Raw genomic sequence first — 20,774 nt, 5'->3', positions numbered from 1 at the left:
CTTCATGGGTGCCTGGGTGGCTCAGATAGTTAAGTGTCTGCCTTTGGCTCAGGTCATGATCCCAGGGTCCTGGGCTCAAGTCCCGCATCGGGCTCCCTGCTCCTCGGGTGCCTGCTTCTCCCTCTGCTTCTTTCTCTCTCTCTCTCTCCCTCCTTCCCTCTGTCTCTCATGAATAAAAAAAAAAAAATCTTAAAAAAAAAAGAAACAGGCTACTTCACTTTGTCTACTTTTTCATATAAATGTACTTTAAAATCTTATACATATATTACTAATTCAAATTATGCAGATCCACATGTCATGTCTTCTGATCTCCAGATTCGTTTTTAATCCCAGAAGTCTGAAATAGAGTGAAAAACCAGGTGGTTGTAGTTGGAACCCAAGAGTGGGTGGGACTTCACTGCAGAAACCACTTGCAAGTTAATAATGTTGTTGCATATCTCACAGTAGGCAAGGAGTTAGTTGAATGATTTTGTAGTATACACTACAAATATTTTGTAATTATCCTAGCTAGAAAAGTATCCACGGGGAGAGGGGTTGATAAAGAAGGGCTAAGAGAGAGACCTGTGTTCTTTCCATGTCCAAAGTTTTATTTTAAAAAAAGGTTAAATGTTTCTTATTCTGCCTTGAATGGCAATGTCTCCAAGTTCTCAATCAACATTCAATCCTATTAATCCGAAATGCCTGAATTTCTTGGCATTCTCTGCTTTAGATAGTTTCATAAAATATATATTCTTTTAAACATGATAGGGGTAAGAAAAATCCGCCATCTTCATTTTGTAGATTAATGAACTGACTAGAAGCGCCCCCAGAGCCCAGGTGGAGTGGTTTCCTGTTGAGTGTTGTTCCCATGGCGTCTCACAGTGATCCGCTGAATGTTGAACATTTGATGCGTGGTTGATCCTCAACCCTGGCACAGTAAATCACTTGGGGAACCATCGATGCCAGAACAGCAGCCCAGACGAAATCAGGCACTCGGGTGTCCGGTAAGAACCCCAGAGTCAGTAATTTTTAAAACTGCTCAGGCAATTCCCATGCGCAGTCATGGGTGAGAACTACCGATTTAATAAAATTCCCCCTCTAAACGTGACATATTGTTTATAATGTATAGTTTTCTGCGATATTACCATTATTTTCATTTTATACATATATAAAATATGTGTACACATAGATATAGCTATGTTCATACGTATCCATACTAGTCTCGTTAGTGTATATTCTAATTTTAAAAAATAATGTCAATGAAAACATTTTCACTCCTTCGGGTTGGTACTTCTCTCCAATCCAGACCGCCAGGCTAATGACCAAATCGGACCTTCCCCAGCTTGACTCCGCCCCCCGACATTGCGCGCATGCGCAACCCGCTTTCCCCGGAGCCCCAGCCGTCCGCTGCCACCGGCTCCTTCCCGGGCCCGTCTCGCCTCCGCCCCGCCCCGTCCCCCAGGGTCCCACCCCTCGGTAGCCTCGCCCCGCCCCTGACCCCGCCCCTCGGGCTGGCTCGGCTTTCAGCTCCCGGCTGTCTGCCGCCGCTGGCCTGTCCAAAATGGAGGGCTCTCCACCGGCGCCGTTTGCCCTCCGGCTGCTCCTGCTCGCAGCGCTGCCGGCCGCCGGGTGGCTGATGACGGTTACCAATGAGCTGCCATTGCCGCCCCAAGCCCCGAAGGTAGGGCAAGGCAGGCGCGGCTCGGCCGCTCCTTTGCACGGACCCTCCGGGGAGGCCCGGGCCGGAGCCGTGGGACTTTGGCGTCCGCATCGACGCTTCTTGCCACCGGCCGGCGGGCCAGGGGCGGGGGTCCGGGTGCCCAAGAGAGGAGTGGGGTGAAGCATCCAAGGAAATGGGGGCAGCCTGGGAGAAGGCGGCGAGAGAGCGAAAAGGGTTACTGAATATGTGGTTAAGCCTAGTGCAGCGAAACTTAGGGATTCTTACGGCAGTCCCAACTGTTGCCAGCCGGAGGGGGTTTTGCCGTCGAAAGTACGCGATCACAAGTGCTCTCAGCCTTTTGTAATGGCGCCTTCCTGGGATAGAGCCGGCACTGGGGCCAGGCAGTGTTCGGGAAATGTGGAAGTGGCTGGGTGAAGAACAAGAGCGATTCCAGGCCACCTGTCTGCTCCCGCGGCGGCGGGAAGCACTGCCTTACCCCCAGAGTGCAGGGCTCGGAGGTGCGCCAACGCCGGGTCGTCGGGGCGGGAGAAGGAGAAGGGCTGGAGACCCGACACTTAACGCTGACGTCGTCCCTTTCTTTGGTGGTTGTTAGGAGGAGTGGATCTTTAAGCGTGGCGGGGACCAGCCTCACCAGCATCCACTGGGAACCGGCTGGAAACGCACAAATCCGATGCCCTGGGGGTGGGGCCCAGTAATTTGTGTCAGCAAGCCCTCCAGGTGATTCTGAAGCTAGCTAAAGTTGGATAACCACTGCGCCCTTGTACTAGAGGGTGTTTGGTTCTTCTCGCTTTTGCCGGGGAGTCATGCTTAACTAAACCAGTATTTGCCGTTCATCGATTGAATGTATGGTTGGGAAAAGTTTGAAGATTTTAAAAGAGGAGTTTTCCCAGAATGAAAAGAAACAATATAAGTATACTTTTTCTTACTGGTCAAGACTTGAATACTGTAAATTCAGGGGTGACTTACACCATAAATACCACTTAAAAAAATCTTTATTTTATTTTTTTTACTTTTAATGACATTACTCTCTCTGAGAACAAAAATAACGAGAATATCTCACTTTAATTCTGCTGGGACATTTCAAGAAGGCACAACAATGCAAGCCATAAGAACAACTTGTATCTGAAATTGTGTATGGACCACAGTGCAACTGGTCAAAAATATGAATGTGATTGGTGAGCGCCAACAGACCAAATAAAAATGAAATGATTCTTAAAGTTCTGGAACTCCATTGTTTTCCAAATTTTAAAGATTCATCATAATCACTTGTGAATCCAAGGATTCTTTTTTTTTTAAGATTTTATTTATTTATTTGTCAGAGAGAGAGAGAGACAGAAAGAGCACAAGCAGGGGGAGTGGCAGGCAGAGGGAGAAGCAGGCTCCCCGCTGAGCAGGGAGCCCGATGTGGGACTCGATCCCAGGACCCTGGGATCATGACCTGAGCCGAAGGCAGACGCTTAACTGACTGAGCCACCCAGGTGTCCCTCCAAGGATTCTTAAGTCTGTCCTATAGTCTGAGAAAAATGCATTTTTACTGCGAGCTTAGTGAGCTCATCATTTCAGTTCTCCCTTTTTATGCCCTCCTTCCACTTTTGGAAAGTCCAGATCTAAACTCAGAATTTCACAGATGAAAGAATGCTGAGCAGGGAGAGGGAGACTCTCATTCCTTGGAAATGTTTATATGGGAAGCTGAAGCCTCTTGATCTAAATTGTTCAATGTTTTATTTTTAAAATTGTCCTTTCTTTTCCTTTTTTTTTTTAATGTTTAAGCCCCAATGCGGGACTTGAACTCAAGACCCTGAGATCAAGACCTTAGCTGAGATCAGCAGTTGGACACTTAACTGACTGAGCCACCCAAGCACCCCTATTTTGAAAATTTTCAAATGTACAGAACATTTGAAAGAATGTTATGGTGGTCACCACGTTAGATGAGTGCCATCTAGTAGACTTTGGTGTAGTGATGGTGTTTGCTCTGTCCATTACGGTAGCCACTGGACTACCATGGTTAGTGAGTGCTTGAAATATGGCTGACTAGGGAGACTGAGGAACTGAGTTTTTAAACTTTTATTTATTTAACTTTAATTTAAATGTAAATAACCACATGTGGTTATTGGATACCATATTGAATAGTGCAAACTTAGACCACCATTAATATTTTACTGTACTTTCTTTATGCTTTATCACATATCTGTTCATCTGTTCATTTTTGTATCTAACCTGATGTGAATGTAAGAAAACTGAAAGTCAGGAAAATTCTCTCAGTGATGCAGATCTACTGGATTATAGACATTTTTCTGTTTTGTTTACATGTGCAGTTGTTAGAAGTCGAGGTTACCCAGATTGTAAAATAATGCAGATTTTTATAGTACATTCTTCTTTTTTTTTTTTTTTAAAAGATTTTGTTTATTTGAGAGAGAGAGAAAGAGCACGAGAGGGAAGAGGGTCAGAGGGAGAAGCAGACTCCCTGCTGAGCAGGGAGCCCGATGCGGGACCCGATCCCGGAACTCCAGGATCATGACCTGAGCCGAAGGCAGTCGCCCAACCAACTGAGCCACCCAGGCGCCCTATAGTACATTCTTCTAATATTAAAATGACTTGGTCACCAAAGAGAGGCATCCAGAGGACACATATTATATGTGTGAATATTTATTTCATATATTTCCCTGAGACTTAATTCATTTATTTTAAACGCAATATCTATTACCTTTGTCCTTAGGAAGCCATGTGAACCAGCTGGGCATCTTGTGAGTGAAGGAGTTAGAGGAAGAATTGAAAATGGGTGGGTAGAAACTTCAGTTCTACCACCCACTCTTTAAGTATCCGTCGTCCTGGCTCACAATCTTGAACTTCCAGTTCAGTTGGAGGTTCTCAGGAAGAGCAAGAAATATGACCTATCTCTGAACTTGGGCCCAGGAGGCAGTAAGGGATTAGGGTCTCCTCTGAAATGAAATCATTTCGAAAGAGCAAAAAATTTAATTGAATTTGGTTCCTGCAAAATACAGCAGGATAGTAGCTGTTAATTGTCTTTTACAAACCCCAGATTTTACTAGGCAAGTGATATATGTAAGTGCAGTAAATTACTAACAGTAATACTACTGAAAGGCAGAAGCTGTGGAAAGGTTTCTTAGAATACGATCATTGGAAGGTTATCTCTGGCTGTTAGAAGAACAATAGAGTGTATAGTTAACAGATCCTCTAGTTTGAGAAGAGGAATTCTTGGCTGGAATTAGAACACAAAAAAATATAACCACCAGTTTGATGACTTACTGAATGTTAGTTTGTTCTAGAGATGAGTGTATTGGTTCTAGCCTATGCTTAGTTCTAGATCAGGATGGACCAGGCTGATTCTGAAGCTTCGTAGGCCCCCATGTAAGTTGGCAAGTGTCCCAAATGTATGGTATAGGCTTTCCATGCTTAAGGTCCTGTTCCTTGAGTAGAATCACTTCAACCTCATAAAATCACTTCAGTCTTCTCTCATTTGTTGGAAATATATAAAGTATTAGAGATAGTCATGGTGCCAAGAGATACACTTGTATATTATATTGATTATGAATAATTTTCCTATTTTCTAAGTTAAGAATACCCCCCAGGAAAAAAATATTTTTTTTTATTCTAGGATAACAGTGTCTAACTGTGAATAAACTTAGGGAAGGATTTGCTTTACAAATGACAAATTGTAATTCCTGTGAGTATTGGTGAATACTTAAAATTGTGCTTTCTTCTCTTTAGAAGCAGGTCATTAATAAACTTAAATATTTGAGTAACTGCTTTTGAGCATACCTTGAGAAGCACTAAAACGGATTGTGCACAGTACATACTTGTCCACAGACACTACGGGACATACTTAAGAAGAAGGGTTAGAGCAGGGATGCCTGGCTGGCTCAACTGGAGGAACATGCAGCTCTTGAGTTCGAGCCTTACACTGGGTGTAGAGGTTACTAGGAAAAAATAGAAAAATTAAAAAAAAAAAAAAGCAGAAGGGTTAGAGCAGTTTTGTTTATGAAAACAAAAAAGTTGGAAACCACTCAAATGTCCGTTGATAGTGTAACACATAAGTAAATTGGTAATCATTTGATGGGCTTTTATACAGCACCGTAAATAAATGTCTTCAGCTGCAGGCATCAACAGTTTTAAATAAAAGAAGTTCCAGAAGAATACATACAAAATTGTACGTATTACATAAAGCTTAGAAACAGATACAACTAAACATATTGTTTGGAGAGAGACAAGCATGGTAAAACTATAAAGAAAAGCAAGAAATGATTCACGTGGAAGACAATATAGGGATTCCTTCTGAGGGGAGGGAGGGGAACGGGGCAGAGAGGGTCGTGCCGGGGACTTCTGAGGTGTATACGATACTCGAGTTTTTAACCTAGGTAGTAGGCCTAGGTAGTAGGTACGTGAGTGTTATTTTTTTTTTAAACTCTACATTTGCATATTATATGCTCGAAAATGTGACATATTTCATAATTAAGTGGAAAAAATACAGATTATGAAAAGTTGGGATTGTGAGTAAGGACATAAAAAAGGCTGTAAAAATAAAAATGCCGGCTTTTAAAAAAATGTTCTTTAGATGTTATAAGCAGTTATACAATAAATATAGTTGAGGGGAAAAGAAAAAAACTGAGCTGTTTTTACTTTGTGAAATGCATTACCTATCCACTTGATATATGTTTTGCAGGACAGCATCAGAATTAATGTAACTACCCTGAAAGGTGATGGGGAAGTATCTAAAGAACAGGTTTGTCTCCTTTTGATTATGTTTTAATATATCACTTAGCTAAGTAGTAGGCAGCCTATGTTATTTTTCCCTGCACATCTAATTTAGTTAGATAATGTATTTTTGACATGAAGAATTTGTCATCATTTATAAACCATTGGAATTAATGTATATGCTGCTTTATTTTAAGGTTGTTCTTAACATAACCTATGAGAGTGGACAGGTATATGTAAATGACTTCCCTGTAAATAGTGGTGTAACCCGAATAAGCTGTCAGACTTTGATAGGTGAGTACTACTAAATTATTTCCATAATTGTTCTGTTTTTAGTAATACTAAACTCATGAAACACGGTTCTTTGATGTGATGTATTTCCATTTTAAATTAATAATATACATCATTACTGGAATGTATAATAACACTAATATGTTTAAAATCCTACTTTATATTGGTTATTTCTGGCATATTCATATTTCTTTCTCATGAGATTGTCATTGACTGGAGCTGCATTTCTGGTAGGTTGATATCAATGTAAGAATGTACAGAGAGGTAATAAGTGGAGACTTACAAGTACGAGGCAAAATCTTGGAGGAGTGCTTATTACAGTTGTAAGAAAATAGAAAAATAAATTGTTGCTCTAATTCTCTAGTTTTCTGTTTCTTCTACCCTTATGTCCAGATAACATTTTTTTAACCTTTTAAAATCTTGAGTTTAAAGACAAGCAAATATGTTATATGTTATGTTGTATCACAGTATTTGGAGGAAATAAAGAATGTGAGAAATACGTATAGTATTCTTGTAACATGCATCGAAGGCAGTAAATTTTTCTCTAAACAATTGTATTTTGTGCTTGATTTGTTACGTACTTTCATTGTCATTCAGTTCACAGTGTTTTCCAGTTATTTGTAGTGATAGTCTCTTGTCCTGTGGGTCATTTAGAAGTTAAGGTACTTAATTTCCAAACATTTTGGAACTTTTGTTTTTACTGTTTCCACCTCTATCATCAGAGGTACACTGTGTGTAATTTTAACCCCTGAAATTAGAGACTTGCTTTGTGGCTTAGCAGATGGTCAGTTTTAAGAAATGGTGATGTCCATGTGTCCTTGAAAAGAAAGTACATCATATAATTACTTGGATATGATGTTCTATATATGTCAGGTAAAATTTTTTGTTAATCATATTGTTCAGTCTGTTAGAGAAGTACTGATTTTTTTGTTTGTTTGCTTGTTCTATCAGTTATTGAGAATGGTTTGTTAAAAATCTATGTAGGGGCGCCTGGGTGGCTCAGTCATTAAGCGTCTGCCTTCGGCTCGGGTCATGATCCCAGGGTCCTGGGATCCAGCCCCACATCGGGCTCCCTGCTCCACGGGAAGCCTGCTTCTCCCTCTCCCACTCCCCCTGCTTGTGTTCCCTCTCTCATTGTGTCTCTCTCTGTCAAGTAAATAAAATCTTAAAAAAAAAAAAATCTATGTAGATTTGTCTGTTCTCCCGGCTTTGTCAATTTTTTGCTTTCTATATTTTGACACAATATTACCAAGTTCATACAGATTTGACCTATTATGTCTTCTTTGTAGATTGACTTTTTAATCATTATAATATGGCCTTCTTTATCTCTAGTGATATTTTTGCCTTAAAGTCAGCTTTATCTATATTATTTTAATAGTAATTGCTTTTTGGCCAGGCAAGTGGGAGGGAGGTGGATTGTTGTGTGCTATCTTTCCATGTTCTTTCAATCTTTCTGGGTCCTTATAATTAAGGTGAATCTGTTATAAGCAGCATATATACTGGTGGGTCTTATTTTAAATCAGTCTATCAATCTGTCTTTCATTTTGGATTTTGATTTATTTATATTAATGTAATACTAATATATTTGGATTTAAATCTTTAATCTGAATCATTTGTTTCCTATTTGTGTCCCCCCCTGCCATTCCGTGTCCCTTTTTCTTCTCCTTTTGGCACTCTTCTGGGTTATTTTTTCTTTCATCATTCCCCTCTATCTTGTTGGTTTTTATATTATTTTCCTATTCTTTTTTTTTTAAGATTTTATTTATTTATTTGACAGAGAGAGAGAGACAGCAAGAGAGGGAACACAAGCAGGGGGAGTGGGAGAGGGAGAAGCAAGCTCCCCGCCGAGCAGGGGGCCCGACGCGGGGCTTGGTCCCAGGCTCCCAGGACCAAGACCCGCGCTGAAGGCAGCCACTCAGGTGCCCTTCTTTTTTCTTTATTTTTCCATCTTCTGCTCAGGCCCTGGACACTGGCCCAGCTCTTTTTTTTTTTTAATTTTATATTCTTAATTTTGATTTTAATAGCTTACACTTATCTGGTGAAATCCTCCATTTTATCATCTGTTTTCTTTTTTTTAAGATTTATTTACTTTAGAGAGAGAGACAGCATGAACGGGGTGGGGGCAGAGGGGAGAGGGAGAGCATCTCAAGCAGACTCTGCGCTGTGCTTGAGCCCAACACTGGGGTGCTTGGTCCCACGACCATGAGATCACCACCTGAGCCAAAACCAAGAGTCAGATGCCCAACAGACTGTATCACCCAGGCACCCCTATTTTTTTTTTCTTTTTTTAGATTTTATTTATTTGAGAGAGAGCATGAGCAGGGGACAGGGCAGAGGGAGAAGCAGACTCCCTACTGAGTGGGGAGCCTGACGTGGGGCTCGATCCCAGGACCCTGAGATCATTACCTGAGCCAAAGTCAGACACTCAACTGACTGAGCCATGCAGGTGCCCCATCATCTATTTTTCTTGAACCTATTACTTTCAGTAAATTTAAAGTTCATGTCTGCCCAGTGTAATTTTTTGAGCCCCTCTGGTCTGTTTTGTTTTGATTCTTCTCCTTCAATACATTATTTTTGAAATTGTGTATGAAAAGTTATAAAGTCTCTGGATAATATTATCTTACTCCAAAGAGGATTTACTTTACTTTAACCCCTAGCAGTCATGATAATAAGGGGCAGAATACCTTAATTTTTAAATCAAGGATTGGGCTGATTGAAGGCTGGATTCTCATCTTTGTGAGGCTTAGTCTATTTCTTATTAACTGTTATTCCTCAGATGTAGCTCATCATAGGTCCCAAATGAAAACTTGGGGTGTTTATGAGGGCCCCTCCTTGTGTGGGCCCCACACTCCCCACTGTCATGAGCCTGCCAGAGGTTCTGCTTGACTTCTTCTTAGTGTCTTAAGTATAGGCTCAGTTTCTCAGCCCCGCCTGACCTAACTAATCAGCACATGTTTCCCGGGGGGCTGTGGGAGGATTGCATAGAATGTTGGCTTCTATTCTTCCCTTCTCTCTAGGATCTTGTCACAAGTCCTAGATACCTTTGTAGCCATAGTCTTTATTTTATGCCCCTCTATGTGGGACTGCCAGAGTCTGCCCATTTAGCTCTGTTTAGCTTCTCTGCCTCTGAGGCATTACTTTCTATTGAGCTTTCCAGCTTCTCTACCTGTTCAGCTTGGGAATCAGTAAATGCCTTGTGAGGTCGCTGGCTGACTTTTTAGCTCTCTGTTGCCTCTAGACAGATGTGGGTTTTGAGTGCATATGTGTGTGTTTCTTTTTTTACATCTTTTCTAGTGGCTCTCGGTGAGAAGGTTGGTATACAACAAGCTAATTGTTCATAGCTAGGAAAAGAAGTGCTGTTATTGGTTTAAGTAATAATTCCATCGATGGCATATTCATCAGGAATTTGCCGCCGATTGTGACCTGGCTGCCCTCTGTATACTGTATTACAGTCACCTTGCTGGTCATCCCAGCTGCTGCATTGAGTTTCTTTGACAGCTGAAGTAAATGCCCATCCTATCAGTTACAACAACCTTCAAAACAAATACAACAACAGCATAAAGTCTTCTTCTTAATTCTTTTAAAAACTTCTTCTCTGGTAGGTGTATTAGTTAGTTGTTGCTATGTAACAGTTTAATTCTAAACTTAGTAGCTGACAATAGTATTATCTCATGGCTCCTGTAGGTCAAGAACCTGAGCTTGGCTTAGCTGGGGAAGATCTGCTTCCTACCTCAGTCATGGTTGTTGACAGGATTTAGTTCTTGTGAACCGTTGGACTGAGGCCTCCCTTCCTCGCCAGAGGTTGACCGCAGGCCTCCCTCATTCCCTGGCCACATGGACCTCTGTAGGGCGTCTCACAACATGGCAGCCGGCTGTATCAGTGAGAGGACAAGGGAGACTGCCGGTAGGAGCGAATACGCACAAGACGGAAGGCACAGCCTTTATAATCTAATCACAGAAGTGACTTTCCATCACTTTTACTTTATTCTGTTTGTTAGGAATAAGTCACGAGGTCCAGCCCACACTTAGTGGGAGGGAATCACACAAGGACATGAATTGCCGGAGTCAAGGGTCATGGAGAGCCATTTTTGAAAGCTGCCTACCGCAGTCGGGAAAGTCAGAATATCAAGGGCTTTTTTGTTTTTTATTTTATTTTATTCTACAGCAGGGCTGCCAGATTTGGGGGCTGAAGAGTCACCGCTTTGATGTCTTTATATGACTGCGTTTTCTCATCCATTGAATCTCTTGTGGCCTAGTGCACCAGCCTTTGGAGAGACAGATAAGCTGACGAGGAGTCTACTGGTCTGTGAGCAAGACCAGTGGGCAACCGGGGAAAACTTCTGAGCTGGACCACAGAAGATGGGAAGTTTTACAGTTAGGAGCCGTAGAGGATGGGAGGGAGCTTAGGCAGACCAGAGGGAGAAGAGCAGCAAGTTCCCCCAGAAGGCTTATAAACGAAGAGCAACACTGTAAGAAAGTTAGTGCTTAAAAAAAGGCATGAACTCAGCGCTACAGGGGTACAGTAGCTAGAACTACTTAAGTAGGAGTTTATTAAAAATGGATGAGGAGCGAGTGAGAGGTAGAGAACATTCCAGATAAAGGGAAATAGCCCTATCAAGGCACAGAATCCATTTAAACAGCTGGATCTATATGCAGAGTATGCATCTGGGTTCCTTTTTGGCTAACAATCCTTACACGATAACATTTGAGGGACTAACGTTTGAGAAACTAAATGTTCCTTTTGCACTAGTTTCATTGATTTATATTGATTTATCTTTTTATGTAGTGTTTTCTGCCTCGGTAGGGTAGTCGCTGGCTCTGTAGATCAGCCGCCGCTGCCACACCCCTCCTCCACTGGTGGGTTTGCTGGGGTGGGGGGGGGGGGGGGGGAGGGGGGCGGTTCTTCGCTAGAGAGGGGTATGGCCAGCAGCTAATCCTGCTCTATCCTCCATTGGTGGAGAGTAATTACAGGGCTGCCCCACCCTCTTCCCCATTCCTGCCCTCTCCAACTGCAACAGGTCACTTCCTGGAGAAAGAATTGAGAAAACAACTCCGTGTCCTTGCTTGGGCCCCTTGTATCCCTGGATGTTGTGAATGAGTGAATGGATGAATGAATGTACTTAACTTTACTATAACATGGGATTAGCTGTGTCTTCTGGCCTGCTTCGTAGGTAGTTAGACCTTGTTCATTCCTCCTTTTTTTTTTTAAGATTTTACTTATTTATTTGAGAGAGAGAGAGAGAGAGAGAGAGAGAGAGAGCGAGCACGAGAGGGAAGAGGGTCAGAGGGAGAAGCAGACTCCCTGCCGAGCAGGGAGCCCGATGCGGGACTCGATCCCGGGACTCCAGGATCATGACCCGAGCCGAAGGCAGTCGCTTAACCAACTGAGCCACCCAGGCACCCTTGTTCATTCCTCCTTGACAAAGTATCTAAAAGAATAGGAATGATGTTGCTAGTGTGGTAGTCTAAAGACCATCAAGCATTTTTCCCTTTTCGAATGACCGTAAACATTGTGAAAATTTGTCAAGTTGTCTTTATTTTCATAAATTCTGTAACCTCAGTGAAGTCCGAGATTAAGAAAGGCAAAGAAATTGTTACACAACTGTCTTGTTCCATGTAAATGTCATCAAAATAATCAAATTCAGTAATAGATTTGGTGGCATTTGTTTTGTTCAAAGCTGTCACTACTTTTTTTTATAGTGAAGAGTGAAAATCTGGAAAATGTGGAGGAAAAAGAATATTTTGGAATTGTCAGTGTAAGGATTTTAGTTCATGAGTGGCCTATGACATCTGGTTCCAGTTTGCAACTAATTGTCATTCAAGAAGAGGTAGTAGAGATTGATGGAAAACAGGTAAGATAATATGATTATTGGTTGGGAATTAAACTCTAAAGATTTATGCTGGGTATTATGCATGTGTTGTATTATTATGTTATTTATTTCTGACTTGATAAGGAAAAATGGTACCCTTATGTTGCCTGTATACAATCATTTAGAATTTTTTTACTTGTTTTAACATTTGTTTAGCATTTGAATTCTTAATTTAAAAAAAAACTGATTGTATTTATACATGTTTATATCACTTTAAAATATAAACATTAGTAAATAGAGTGAGTGAGTGAAGGGAATGAAGTGGGATGGAGAGCAAGCTTATAACACTGAATGCTACAACAGTCAGATTAAAGCTGCTAATTAAATGCCTCAAAGTGTGGGGAATACAGAGTGATTGTGAATAGGGTAAGTTTTTTAGTTAAAGAGAACAAGGAGGAAAAGTTACTTTTAGATTCTTATGGGGTTGTGCCATTATTTAAAATAAAGAATAATTGTTTTTCTTTCATAGGCTCAACAAAAGGATGTTACTGAAATTGACATTTTAGTTAAGAACCAGGGAATACTCAGACATTCAAACTATACCCTGCCTTTGGAGGAAAGCATGCTGTATTCTATTTCCCGAGACAGTGACATTTTATTTACCCTTCCCAACCTCTCCAAAAAAGGTACTTTGAAAGACTGTCACTTAAAGTATTAAGGAAATTATTTCTTTAGTGGATAGCTTCCTAACTGTAGTTAATGTGTTTGGAAGTAGGCTTCTTTCAGAAATGCTTTATAACATCTCTGTTACTTTATATGTCCATTTAAGAACTTCCGGAACTATCTTGAGTCTTTTTTTTTTTAAGATTTTATTTATTTATTCATGAGAGACAGAGGGAGAGGGAGAGAGAGAAGCAGAGGGAGAAGCAGGCTCCCAAGGAGCAGGGAGCCCGATGCAGGACTTGATCCCAGGATCCCGGGATCATGACCTGAGCCGAAGGCAGACGCTTAACCATCTGAGCCACCCAGGTGCCCCCCTATCTTGAGTCTTAATAGAAAGTGATCAAAACAAAAAGTGACCAGTAATGACTGCTTGGTGACATTTTGTGGTAAATAGCTACCCTCACTCTGGGCAATCGTCATCAAATACACAATAAGAATATTGTTTAGGTTCATTTAGAGAAAGAAATATTCATTTTTTTCCATTGAAACATGGAACTTTTTGAAAGTTTGACTTTCTGCTTTCTGCATGATAGAATCATAACTGGTATAGCTTCCTATAACTGAGTTTATGGCTCCTTTCTGGCATTTAAACATGAACAATCAAATGTTATTGTTTTTCTCCTCTGGCAAAATATAGTCTTAGTATCCTACCTGTGTTTGGCATAGTCATATTAGAACTAGTAAGAGAGACACCAGCATGTACCTAGCGTTTTGGTAACGTGGCTCTTACTTCTCAGTAGAAAGTGTCAGCTCATTGCAGACCACCAGCCAGTATCTTATCAGGAATGTGGAAACTACCGTAGATGAAGACGCTTTACCTGGCAAACTACCTGAGACTCCTCTCAGAGCAGAGCCTCCATCTTCATATAAGGTAAATCAGGTATTTGGGATTATCTTTATATTACAAACATTTGTGGAAGAAAATAGCATTCCAGATGAGGTGGAAACCATGAGGATTGGGAGTGTGAAACATCGTTAATAGTGGACTCTTTGCTGTTTCAGCGTGAGGTTTTCAGGTTTTCCCATTTTTCAAGTTTCGTGTAATAATACAGTTAGATAATGATTATCAAGTCATTGGATTTAATTTTGGGGGGGCTTTTCAGTTCCAGAGTCATTCCCATATTCCCGTTTATTGCTTCTGTGACTGGTACCTCGCACGTGTGCGCACACGCACGGTGCACTCGGGATCTTCGCAGTGACCGAGCGCACCGTGGTGAAGGGTGTACTTGCAGGAGTCTGACCGCGTGGGTTTGAATTCTGGTTCTGCCACGTACTAGTTGTGTGATCTCGGACAAGTTCTTAGTCTCTCTAACCTCAGTTTCTTTATCTGTACAATGGGGCATCCACTTTAATCGGTAAAATCATGCAGTTGTTACTAGGATTAAATAAACTGGGTGCAAACGTTAAGTGTGTATTTCCACCTATTAAGTATTCCTCTATTACTAAGGGCATGATATGGCTGCCTGGAAATACATTCGGGGTTCAGACTGAGTATCTTGATACCTCTGTATGTATTAGCTAGGCCTCTTGAAATAATTTCTATTTAAGTGAGCAAGGTCTGTGGTTAGTCTCAAAGGATTCCAGAGACTTCTTTTAAGTTCCCACTGAAGGCTGGGATTGCTTATTTGGGGTTGCTGGAGAAACTCTGGTCACTTTTTGCTGCCTGAACGCCAGCACCCTCACCCTGCCTACCTGCCTCCCTCAGAGCAAGGCCTCCCACACCATCTGTGCGCCTTAGTGTCTCCTCTGACTCTCTAAGTACAACAGCATGTTTTGTGCACAGTGAATTCCCCGTCTGGGCCAAAAGCCACAAACAGACGTTTGTCTTTCTCTTCTGCTGTTGTCCTCCAGCTATTAGAAACCCGTGGTTGCCTTTGGTCTGTTTTGCGTAGACTAGCCGAACCTCTTACCGTTTAGCAATAACGTTCACTTAATTTATAGACAATAGTATAAATAATTGTAAAGGATAACAAAGCAACATTCCTATGCCTGTATTATTAGAACATAATTTTTAAAATTGTAAATAACTTTATCAAGGTACATTTTAAAATAAAATGCACCCATTTAAAATGTACAGTTATTGGTAAATGTAGGCACCCATGTAACCAGCATCACAGTCAAGATACAGAATTTTATCATCACCCAAAACTAGAACATAATTTTTAAAGTCTTTTAGAGATCAAATGATACTTGGCTTGTCTAATCAAAACTCCTTTTTCAGGTGATGTGTCAATGGATGGAAAAATTCAGAAAAGATCTGTGTAGGTTCTGGAGCAGTGTTTTTCCAGTATTCTTTATGTTTCTGAACGTCATGGTGGTTGGAATTATAGGAGCAGCTATGGTAATAACCATCTTAAAGGTGCTCTTCCCAGTTTGTGAATACAAGTAAGTGTTGTTTTTGAAACAGCATTTTGTTTGTTGAGTGACAGCAAAGTGATGGTACAGAGCTCCCGAGGAGGGAGGGGACTGAGAGGGTTGCCCCAACATTAGTGTTTGTTTGTTTTTTAAGATTTTGTTTATTTGAGAGAGAGAGAGCAAGAGAGAGCAGAGCCGGGGGAGGGGCAGAGGGAGAGAGAGGAGCAGACTCCCCGCTGAGCAGGGAGCCCGATGCGGGGCTCGATCCCAGGACCCTGAGACATCATGACCTGAGCCGAAGGCAGACGCTTAACCATCTGAACCACCCAGGCGCCCCTTGATTTTTTTAACCATAAGAAATTATTTTATAAATGTAAAAGTGAATTTATTCTTAGCATTTTTACAAGTTAAACAGTCGGGGGCACCTGGTCAACTCACTTGGTGGAACATGCAGCTCATGATCTTGGGATCATTAGTGGGAGCACCAGGTTGGCAGTAGAGTTTACTTAGAAGAAAAAAAAAAAGTTAAATAGTCATTTTAGTAGTCTTGATAGAAGTAAATCTCACACAGCGAGCCACAGTTTTTGGCTTATATTGTACTATGTTGGAAAAGCCATAGGATTTATAGGAAAAAAGACCCAATTCAAACACTCACTTTTCCACTTGCTTGTCATAAGGTCTTTGAAACTCGCATTTCTTCGTGTGTAACATTGAACTAACTCCTCCCTTAAAGGGTTTGTTAAAAGGCCATCATGCAAGCAGAGAGCCTGCGGAGTAAAGAAATGCTAGTATCCCTCCCACTTTTAGTTTGGTTTCCCCTGAAGAATTCCCATTTTACCATTTCTTTCTGAAAATGAAAATTCTGGAACTTAATAGTTTCTTCCTTTTTCCTTTGACTTCCAGGAAGCTCAGGACCTTTTTTGAACTTTATTCTGTAAATCTGCCTAGGAAACCACTTTTTTTTATAGTTTTACCAAATGTTTTGTTACGGGCTTCTCTTTGGGAAGAGACGCAGTGTAAAATTAAAAACCAGATTTGCAGTATACTTTTATCAATGGCAGTTGTACTAAGGATACTTTCTGGTAGTAAAAGATTTCATCAGTACAGAAATATGGAGAGCAATTAAAATACCTCTTCATTTCCCGGAATCGGAATGTTACCTTATTATAAATGAAATTCCCACATACATTCGTGTTATTTCTGGACTATTCTTCACTGCTGTCTAGTGCTGTGCCAGTAGCATGGTTTTTTTTTTTTTTTTAAAGATTTTATTTATTTATTTGAGAGAGCGAGAAAGAGAGAGAGAGAGAGAGAGAGCACATGAGAGGGGGGAGGGTCAGAGGGAGAACCAGACTCCCCGCTGAGCAGGGAGCCCGATGCGGGACCCGATCCCGGGACTCCAGGATCATGACCTGAGTCGAAGGCAGTCGCCCAACCAACTGAGCCACCCAGGCGCCCCAGTAGCATGGTTTTAATTACTGTACTGCTTTAAGAAAACCAGGCAACTGTCTCTTCTCCCCATTGTTCTTTTTAAAAAATGTTACAGCTATTCGTGGGGCCCCTGGGTGGCTCAGTCATTGAGCGTCTGCCTTCGGCTCAGGTCATGGTCCCAGGGTCCTGGGATCGAGCCCCGCATCGGGCTCCCTGCTCCGCGGGAAGCCTGCTTCTCCCTCTCCCACTCCCCCTGCTTGTGTTCCTGCTCTTGCTACCTCTGTCTCTGTCAAATAAATAAAATCTTTAAAAAAATACATAAATAAAAAATGTTGCAGCTGTTCTTGCTATACTCCCTTGTGAACTTTTAGAATCAGCTTGGTCAGTTCTATAAACAACGAACTTCTGTTAACATCTTGATTGGGATGAGACTGATCTTCCAAAACAGGTCTTGGATCCAATCCAGAGACCTCCTCCTTGGTCAGATACTTAAGTAACAAAAGGGAAAATACTGCCTAAAGATCCTTGAGGTAGCCTTGTCATACTATCAAACTGTAGACAGAGGAAATATTTAATTTCTATTTTTCTATTTCAGAGGGATTCTTCAATTGGATAAAGTAAGTGTTATACCTGTCACAGGTATCAGCTTATTTCCGGATAATCCTGAGAAAAGAGCAGAAAACCTTGAAGATAAAGCATGTGTTTAAAACACCATCTCAAATCATGGACTCTGAATTAGTCTTTTGGCTCTAAAATTTGCCACTTGAATAGAATTTTCTTTAATTCGCTAAGAATCTGTTTATACACTAGGGAAATTGCTGAACTCCTAAAACTGCCTAAAACTTGACCTTTAAGTGACAGGTTAAAGTTCACCTTACTCTAGAACAGGGCTGGCTATTCAGATGATGAATTAAGGGAAATTTAAATGAAGTAGAAGACGTGAAGAAACTTCCAAAAAAAAAAAAAAAAGGCAGGACAAAATGCCATGTGCCAATACTTTTCAAGGTGCCTTGTAAGGGAAATTCTATCCACTTAATTACTATAATATATGAGACTTTATGAAAAGCACTTTATGAAATTCTAATTTAAAAGCTCAAGAATTTAACATATTTTTTTATTCAGTAAAATGTGCCTTTATATTAAGTATGTGACTCAGTATAAAATCACTGAAGTTTATCATGATTTGATTGTATCCTGTACCAAGACTACTTACCTGAATGCACCAGGATTTAAAAATAGTAGTGACATGTTTTCACTCTAAAATAAACTTTTTTTTTTGAGGAAACAGTATAGAGTTTTGGTATGAAGACATTTCCCAGGCAAGAACTGCTTCTGTGTAAGAGCTCCTTTCACATACACTGGCTGAAACCAGGGCTCAGATCAGTTAAGGAGTCCATCCGTCAGTGTCCTGGAATTAGACCGTGCCTTTGTTCTCATGGTTCTTAGTGCTATTTACCCTTCAACAGTGTTTGGTCTTTTTTTAACCGTCACTCACACTGACATCTATTTTATGTGATCTAGTACTTAAAATACCTTTATTCCAAGTGGTAGATATTTCCTATTATTTTATTAATTTTTTATTGCAACCCATCATTTTAAAAATACCATTCAAGAAAGTAGGGACTGGTTTTTAAAACCACCTTAAGCAGGGAGGAGGGGAAAAAGTAAAACCCCCTTAGAGTTAGGCTCAACAGATATGTGTGTATGGGGGAAGGATGACAGTAGAGTGAGGGGGTGAGGTTTCATTTGCCTAGCTGTTTTTAATAAGGAATAACAGCCTGTGAAATACACTTTCTCCATATTATAGAAGAATAATAGCATGAGATTCAGTTTGATCCTCAAGTCGCCCAGCTAGTAACACTTTATGTCCTTCCTCTGTCAAGATGCTAGAAATCTCCAGTTCTAACTCCAAATAATGACAGGGTCTTATTGCATCCATTGAGTCTACAGAGGCTCTAGTGAGGAGAACCATGCAGGAGGCTATGTGGCCCATTGCAGAGTGTGGCCTTCACTGTCAGCAGGGTCCTGTCCGCCTTCCCTCCCTACCAGTGAGACCGGGACCGTGGCATGGTGCTCTTTTCTATGGTTAGGATGATATAATAAGTTATTTTTTAAAAAATCCTAAATGGGCATCTTACCTGTAAGATTTTATACCATTAACTTTCATTTATTAACTTACAGTTGCACCATTATTTTCATTATGCTTTGTATCCGTGAGTGAACGGGTTCGTGAGTTTCATTCATTAGAGCAGCGTGAGCAGCACTGGCTTACAAGCATCTGTTTGCCTACAGTGCAGCCTCATACGTAGGCAGAATAAGGTCAAGCAGGAGTGTGTATATATATGTATTTTTTTTCTTTTTAAGTGCATTAGAAAATGACGGGTATTTAAAGCCCTCCCAGGAAGAGGAGGGAAGCTCCTGTAACCCCAAGCAGGAAGGCACAACGAGGGCATGGTTTGTGCATCAACTGGCTACTTGTGTAAAAATGTTCGGGAATTTTCAGTTACCCACTGGCACCCAAGGAGCTAGAGCCAGTCTTACTCCCTAGAAGGAATGGCAGCTGGACCGTGGAAGGGAAGATGCTGTACTCAGAGGCGCATACAAAGACACTTCCAAGCTAAGTGATCGCACCTGTGCTGCAACACAGCATGGTCAGAGAGAGAAATCAGGTAATACCCAAAACAGATTTGCTTTCAGCTTTAAAAAATTGCCTTTATTCAGAATCATACTTTTTTTTAAATCTTACCATTATCAAAGTTAAAAAAAAATATAGCACTCAGTGCAATGAAATACTACATTTAATTATTACTCAAACACTTAAGGCAGGTTCTCACAGTTTACATGTGAGAATTTAGCATGATCCAAACTCAAATATCCACTTCTCATATCTCTCAATGTCTGCAGCAGAAACGGACTTAGAGACCTTTTTTAAAGCCATTTCAAAATCCTCCATAGTTGTAGGCATGTGCATTTCTTCTCTTGAAAGATTTCTGATTTCTTCTGGGGTCAAACCTTCAATACGCCTTCTCATTGCCATCAAGGATGCATCCCTAAGTTTTTAAATTAAAACACACAAAGTGTTATTTTGATTGAATAAAAACCCGTGAACAGAAAATCTTTTCAGTATGTGTTATTTTGTAATTATCCGACTACACATACTTAGTACTGCACAGAATCTTTTATCAGAATACAAGGCCTGTTTGAAGTTGTTTTTTAGCAGTTAAATCTTCCATGATGAATTAAGGATATTAATCAATTTAAATAACTGATAACTGAGTAGGGAGCCCAAGAAAAAGTAAAGGTGTAATAAAGAAGCTAGCAATTGAATCACTGTAAGTGTCCAATAAAATGAAGACTAAACAACATCAGAGAGACAGGAGAGAACCAGAGAAAAACTATTTTCTGCACGTGTAGGAAAAACTAAATGATCAAGTTAGTATGTTTCAGCTTTCCCCTTGTATTAGTTTTGTCTTTTTGGTTTTTTTTGTTTTGTTTTTAAAAAGAAGAAACTTTACACTCAAGGACCTTTCCTTTCACCCCAAATTTCATCTTTAATAACAGGCACCATCTATGCAGAGGGACAGCCACCTGCAGCTGCTTTCCATTCACACACATTCTCACTGATGCCCACAACAAGCCTGTGTAGTATGCTTACTTCACAACGAGCACCTTGCTAATAAACATATGAACTAATACTCAGCTTAGGACAAAACCTACTTGAATCAACTGGATTAGAGACTGTCTTTTTTCTTTTTTACTCCTGTTCCTATCATATTTAGGACACTTGTACT

At 40.7% G+C, this 20,774-nt stretch overlaps 2 protein-coding genes across 3 annotated transcripts in view; one reads left to right on the top strand and one right to left on the bottom strand.

The window, feature by feature from the left end:
• Nucleotides 1-1,493: 1,493 nt before the first annotated feature.
• Nucleotides 1,494-20,705, top strand: GINM1 (glycosylated integral membrane protein 1). 2 transcript variants are annotated; one of them, XM_028103316.1, is made up of 8 exons: nucleotides 1,494-1,660; nucleotides 6,342-6,401; nucleotides 6,571-6,667; nucleotides 12,365-12,516; nucleotides 13,004-13,160; nucleotides 13,938-14,068; nucleotides 15,419-15,582; nucleotides 17,579-20,705. In XM_028103316.1, exons 1-8 carry the CDS (start codon nucleotides 1,541-1,543, stop codon nucleotides 17,688-17,690), a joined length of 993 nt encoding a protein of 330 aa, XP_027959117.1. In that variant the 5' UTR covers nucleotides 1,494-1,540; the 3' UTR covers nucleotides 17,691-20,705. The 2 variants fall into 2 exon arrangements, with proteins under 2 accessions (XP_027959117.1, XP_027959116.1); XM_028103315.2 differs by having other exon boundaries at nucleotides 13,935-14,068.
• Nucleotides 19,676-20,774, bottom strand: part of KATNA1 (katanin catalytic subunit A1) — a 34,873-nt gene continuing 33,774 nt past the window's right edge. Inside the window, exon 11 of the mRNA XM_028103314.2 lies at nucleotides 19,676-20,033. Coding sequence (XP_027959115.1) covers nucleotides 19,835-20,033 — 199 coding nt within the window. The 3' untranslated portion in view covers nucleotides 19,676-19,834. The remainder of the gene's footprint in view (nucleotides 20,034-20,774) is intronic.

The sequence above is a fragment of the Eumetopias jubatus genome, unplaced genomic scaffold (genome assembly GCF_037043125.1).
Source record: "Eumetopias jubatus isolate StellerSeaLion01/CBP00866 unplaced genomic scaffold, mEumJub1_p1.0 scaffold_6, whole genome shotgun sequence".
Classification (NCBI taxonomy): Eukaryota; Metazoa; Chordata; class Mammalia; order Carnivora; family Otariidae; genus Eumetopias; species Eumetopias jubatus.
This window is presented reverse-complemented; position numbering and strand designations above follow the sequence as displayed.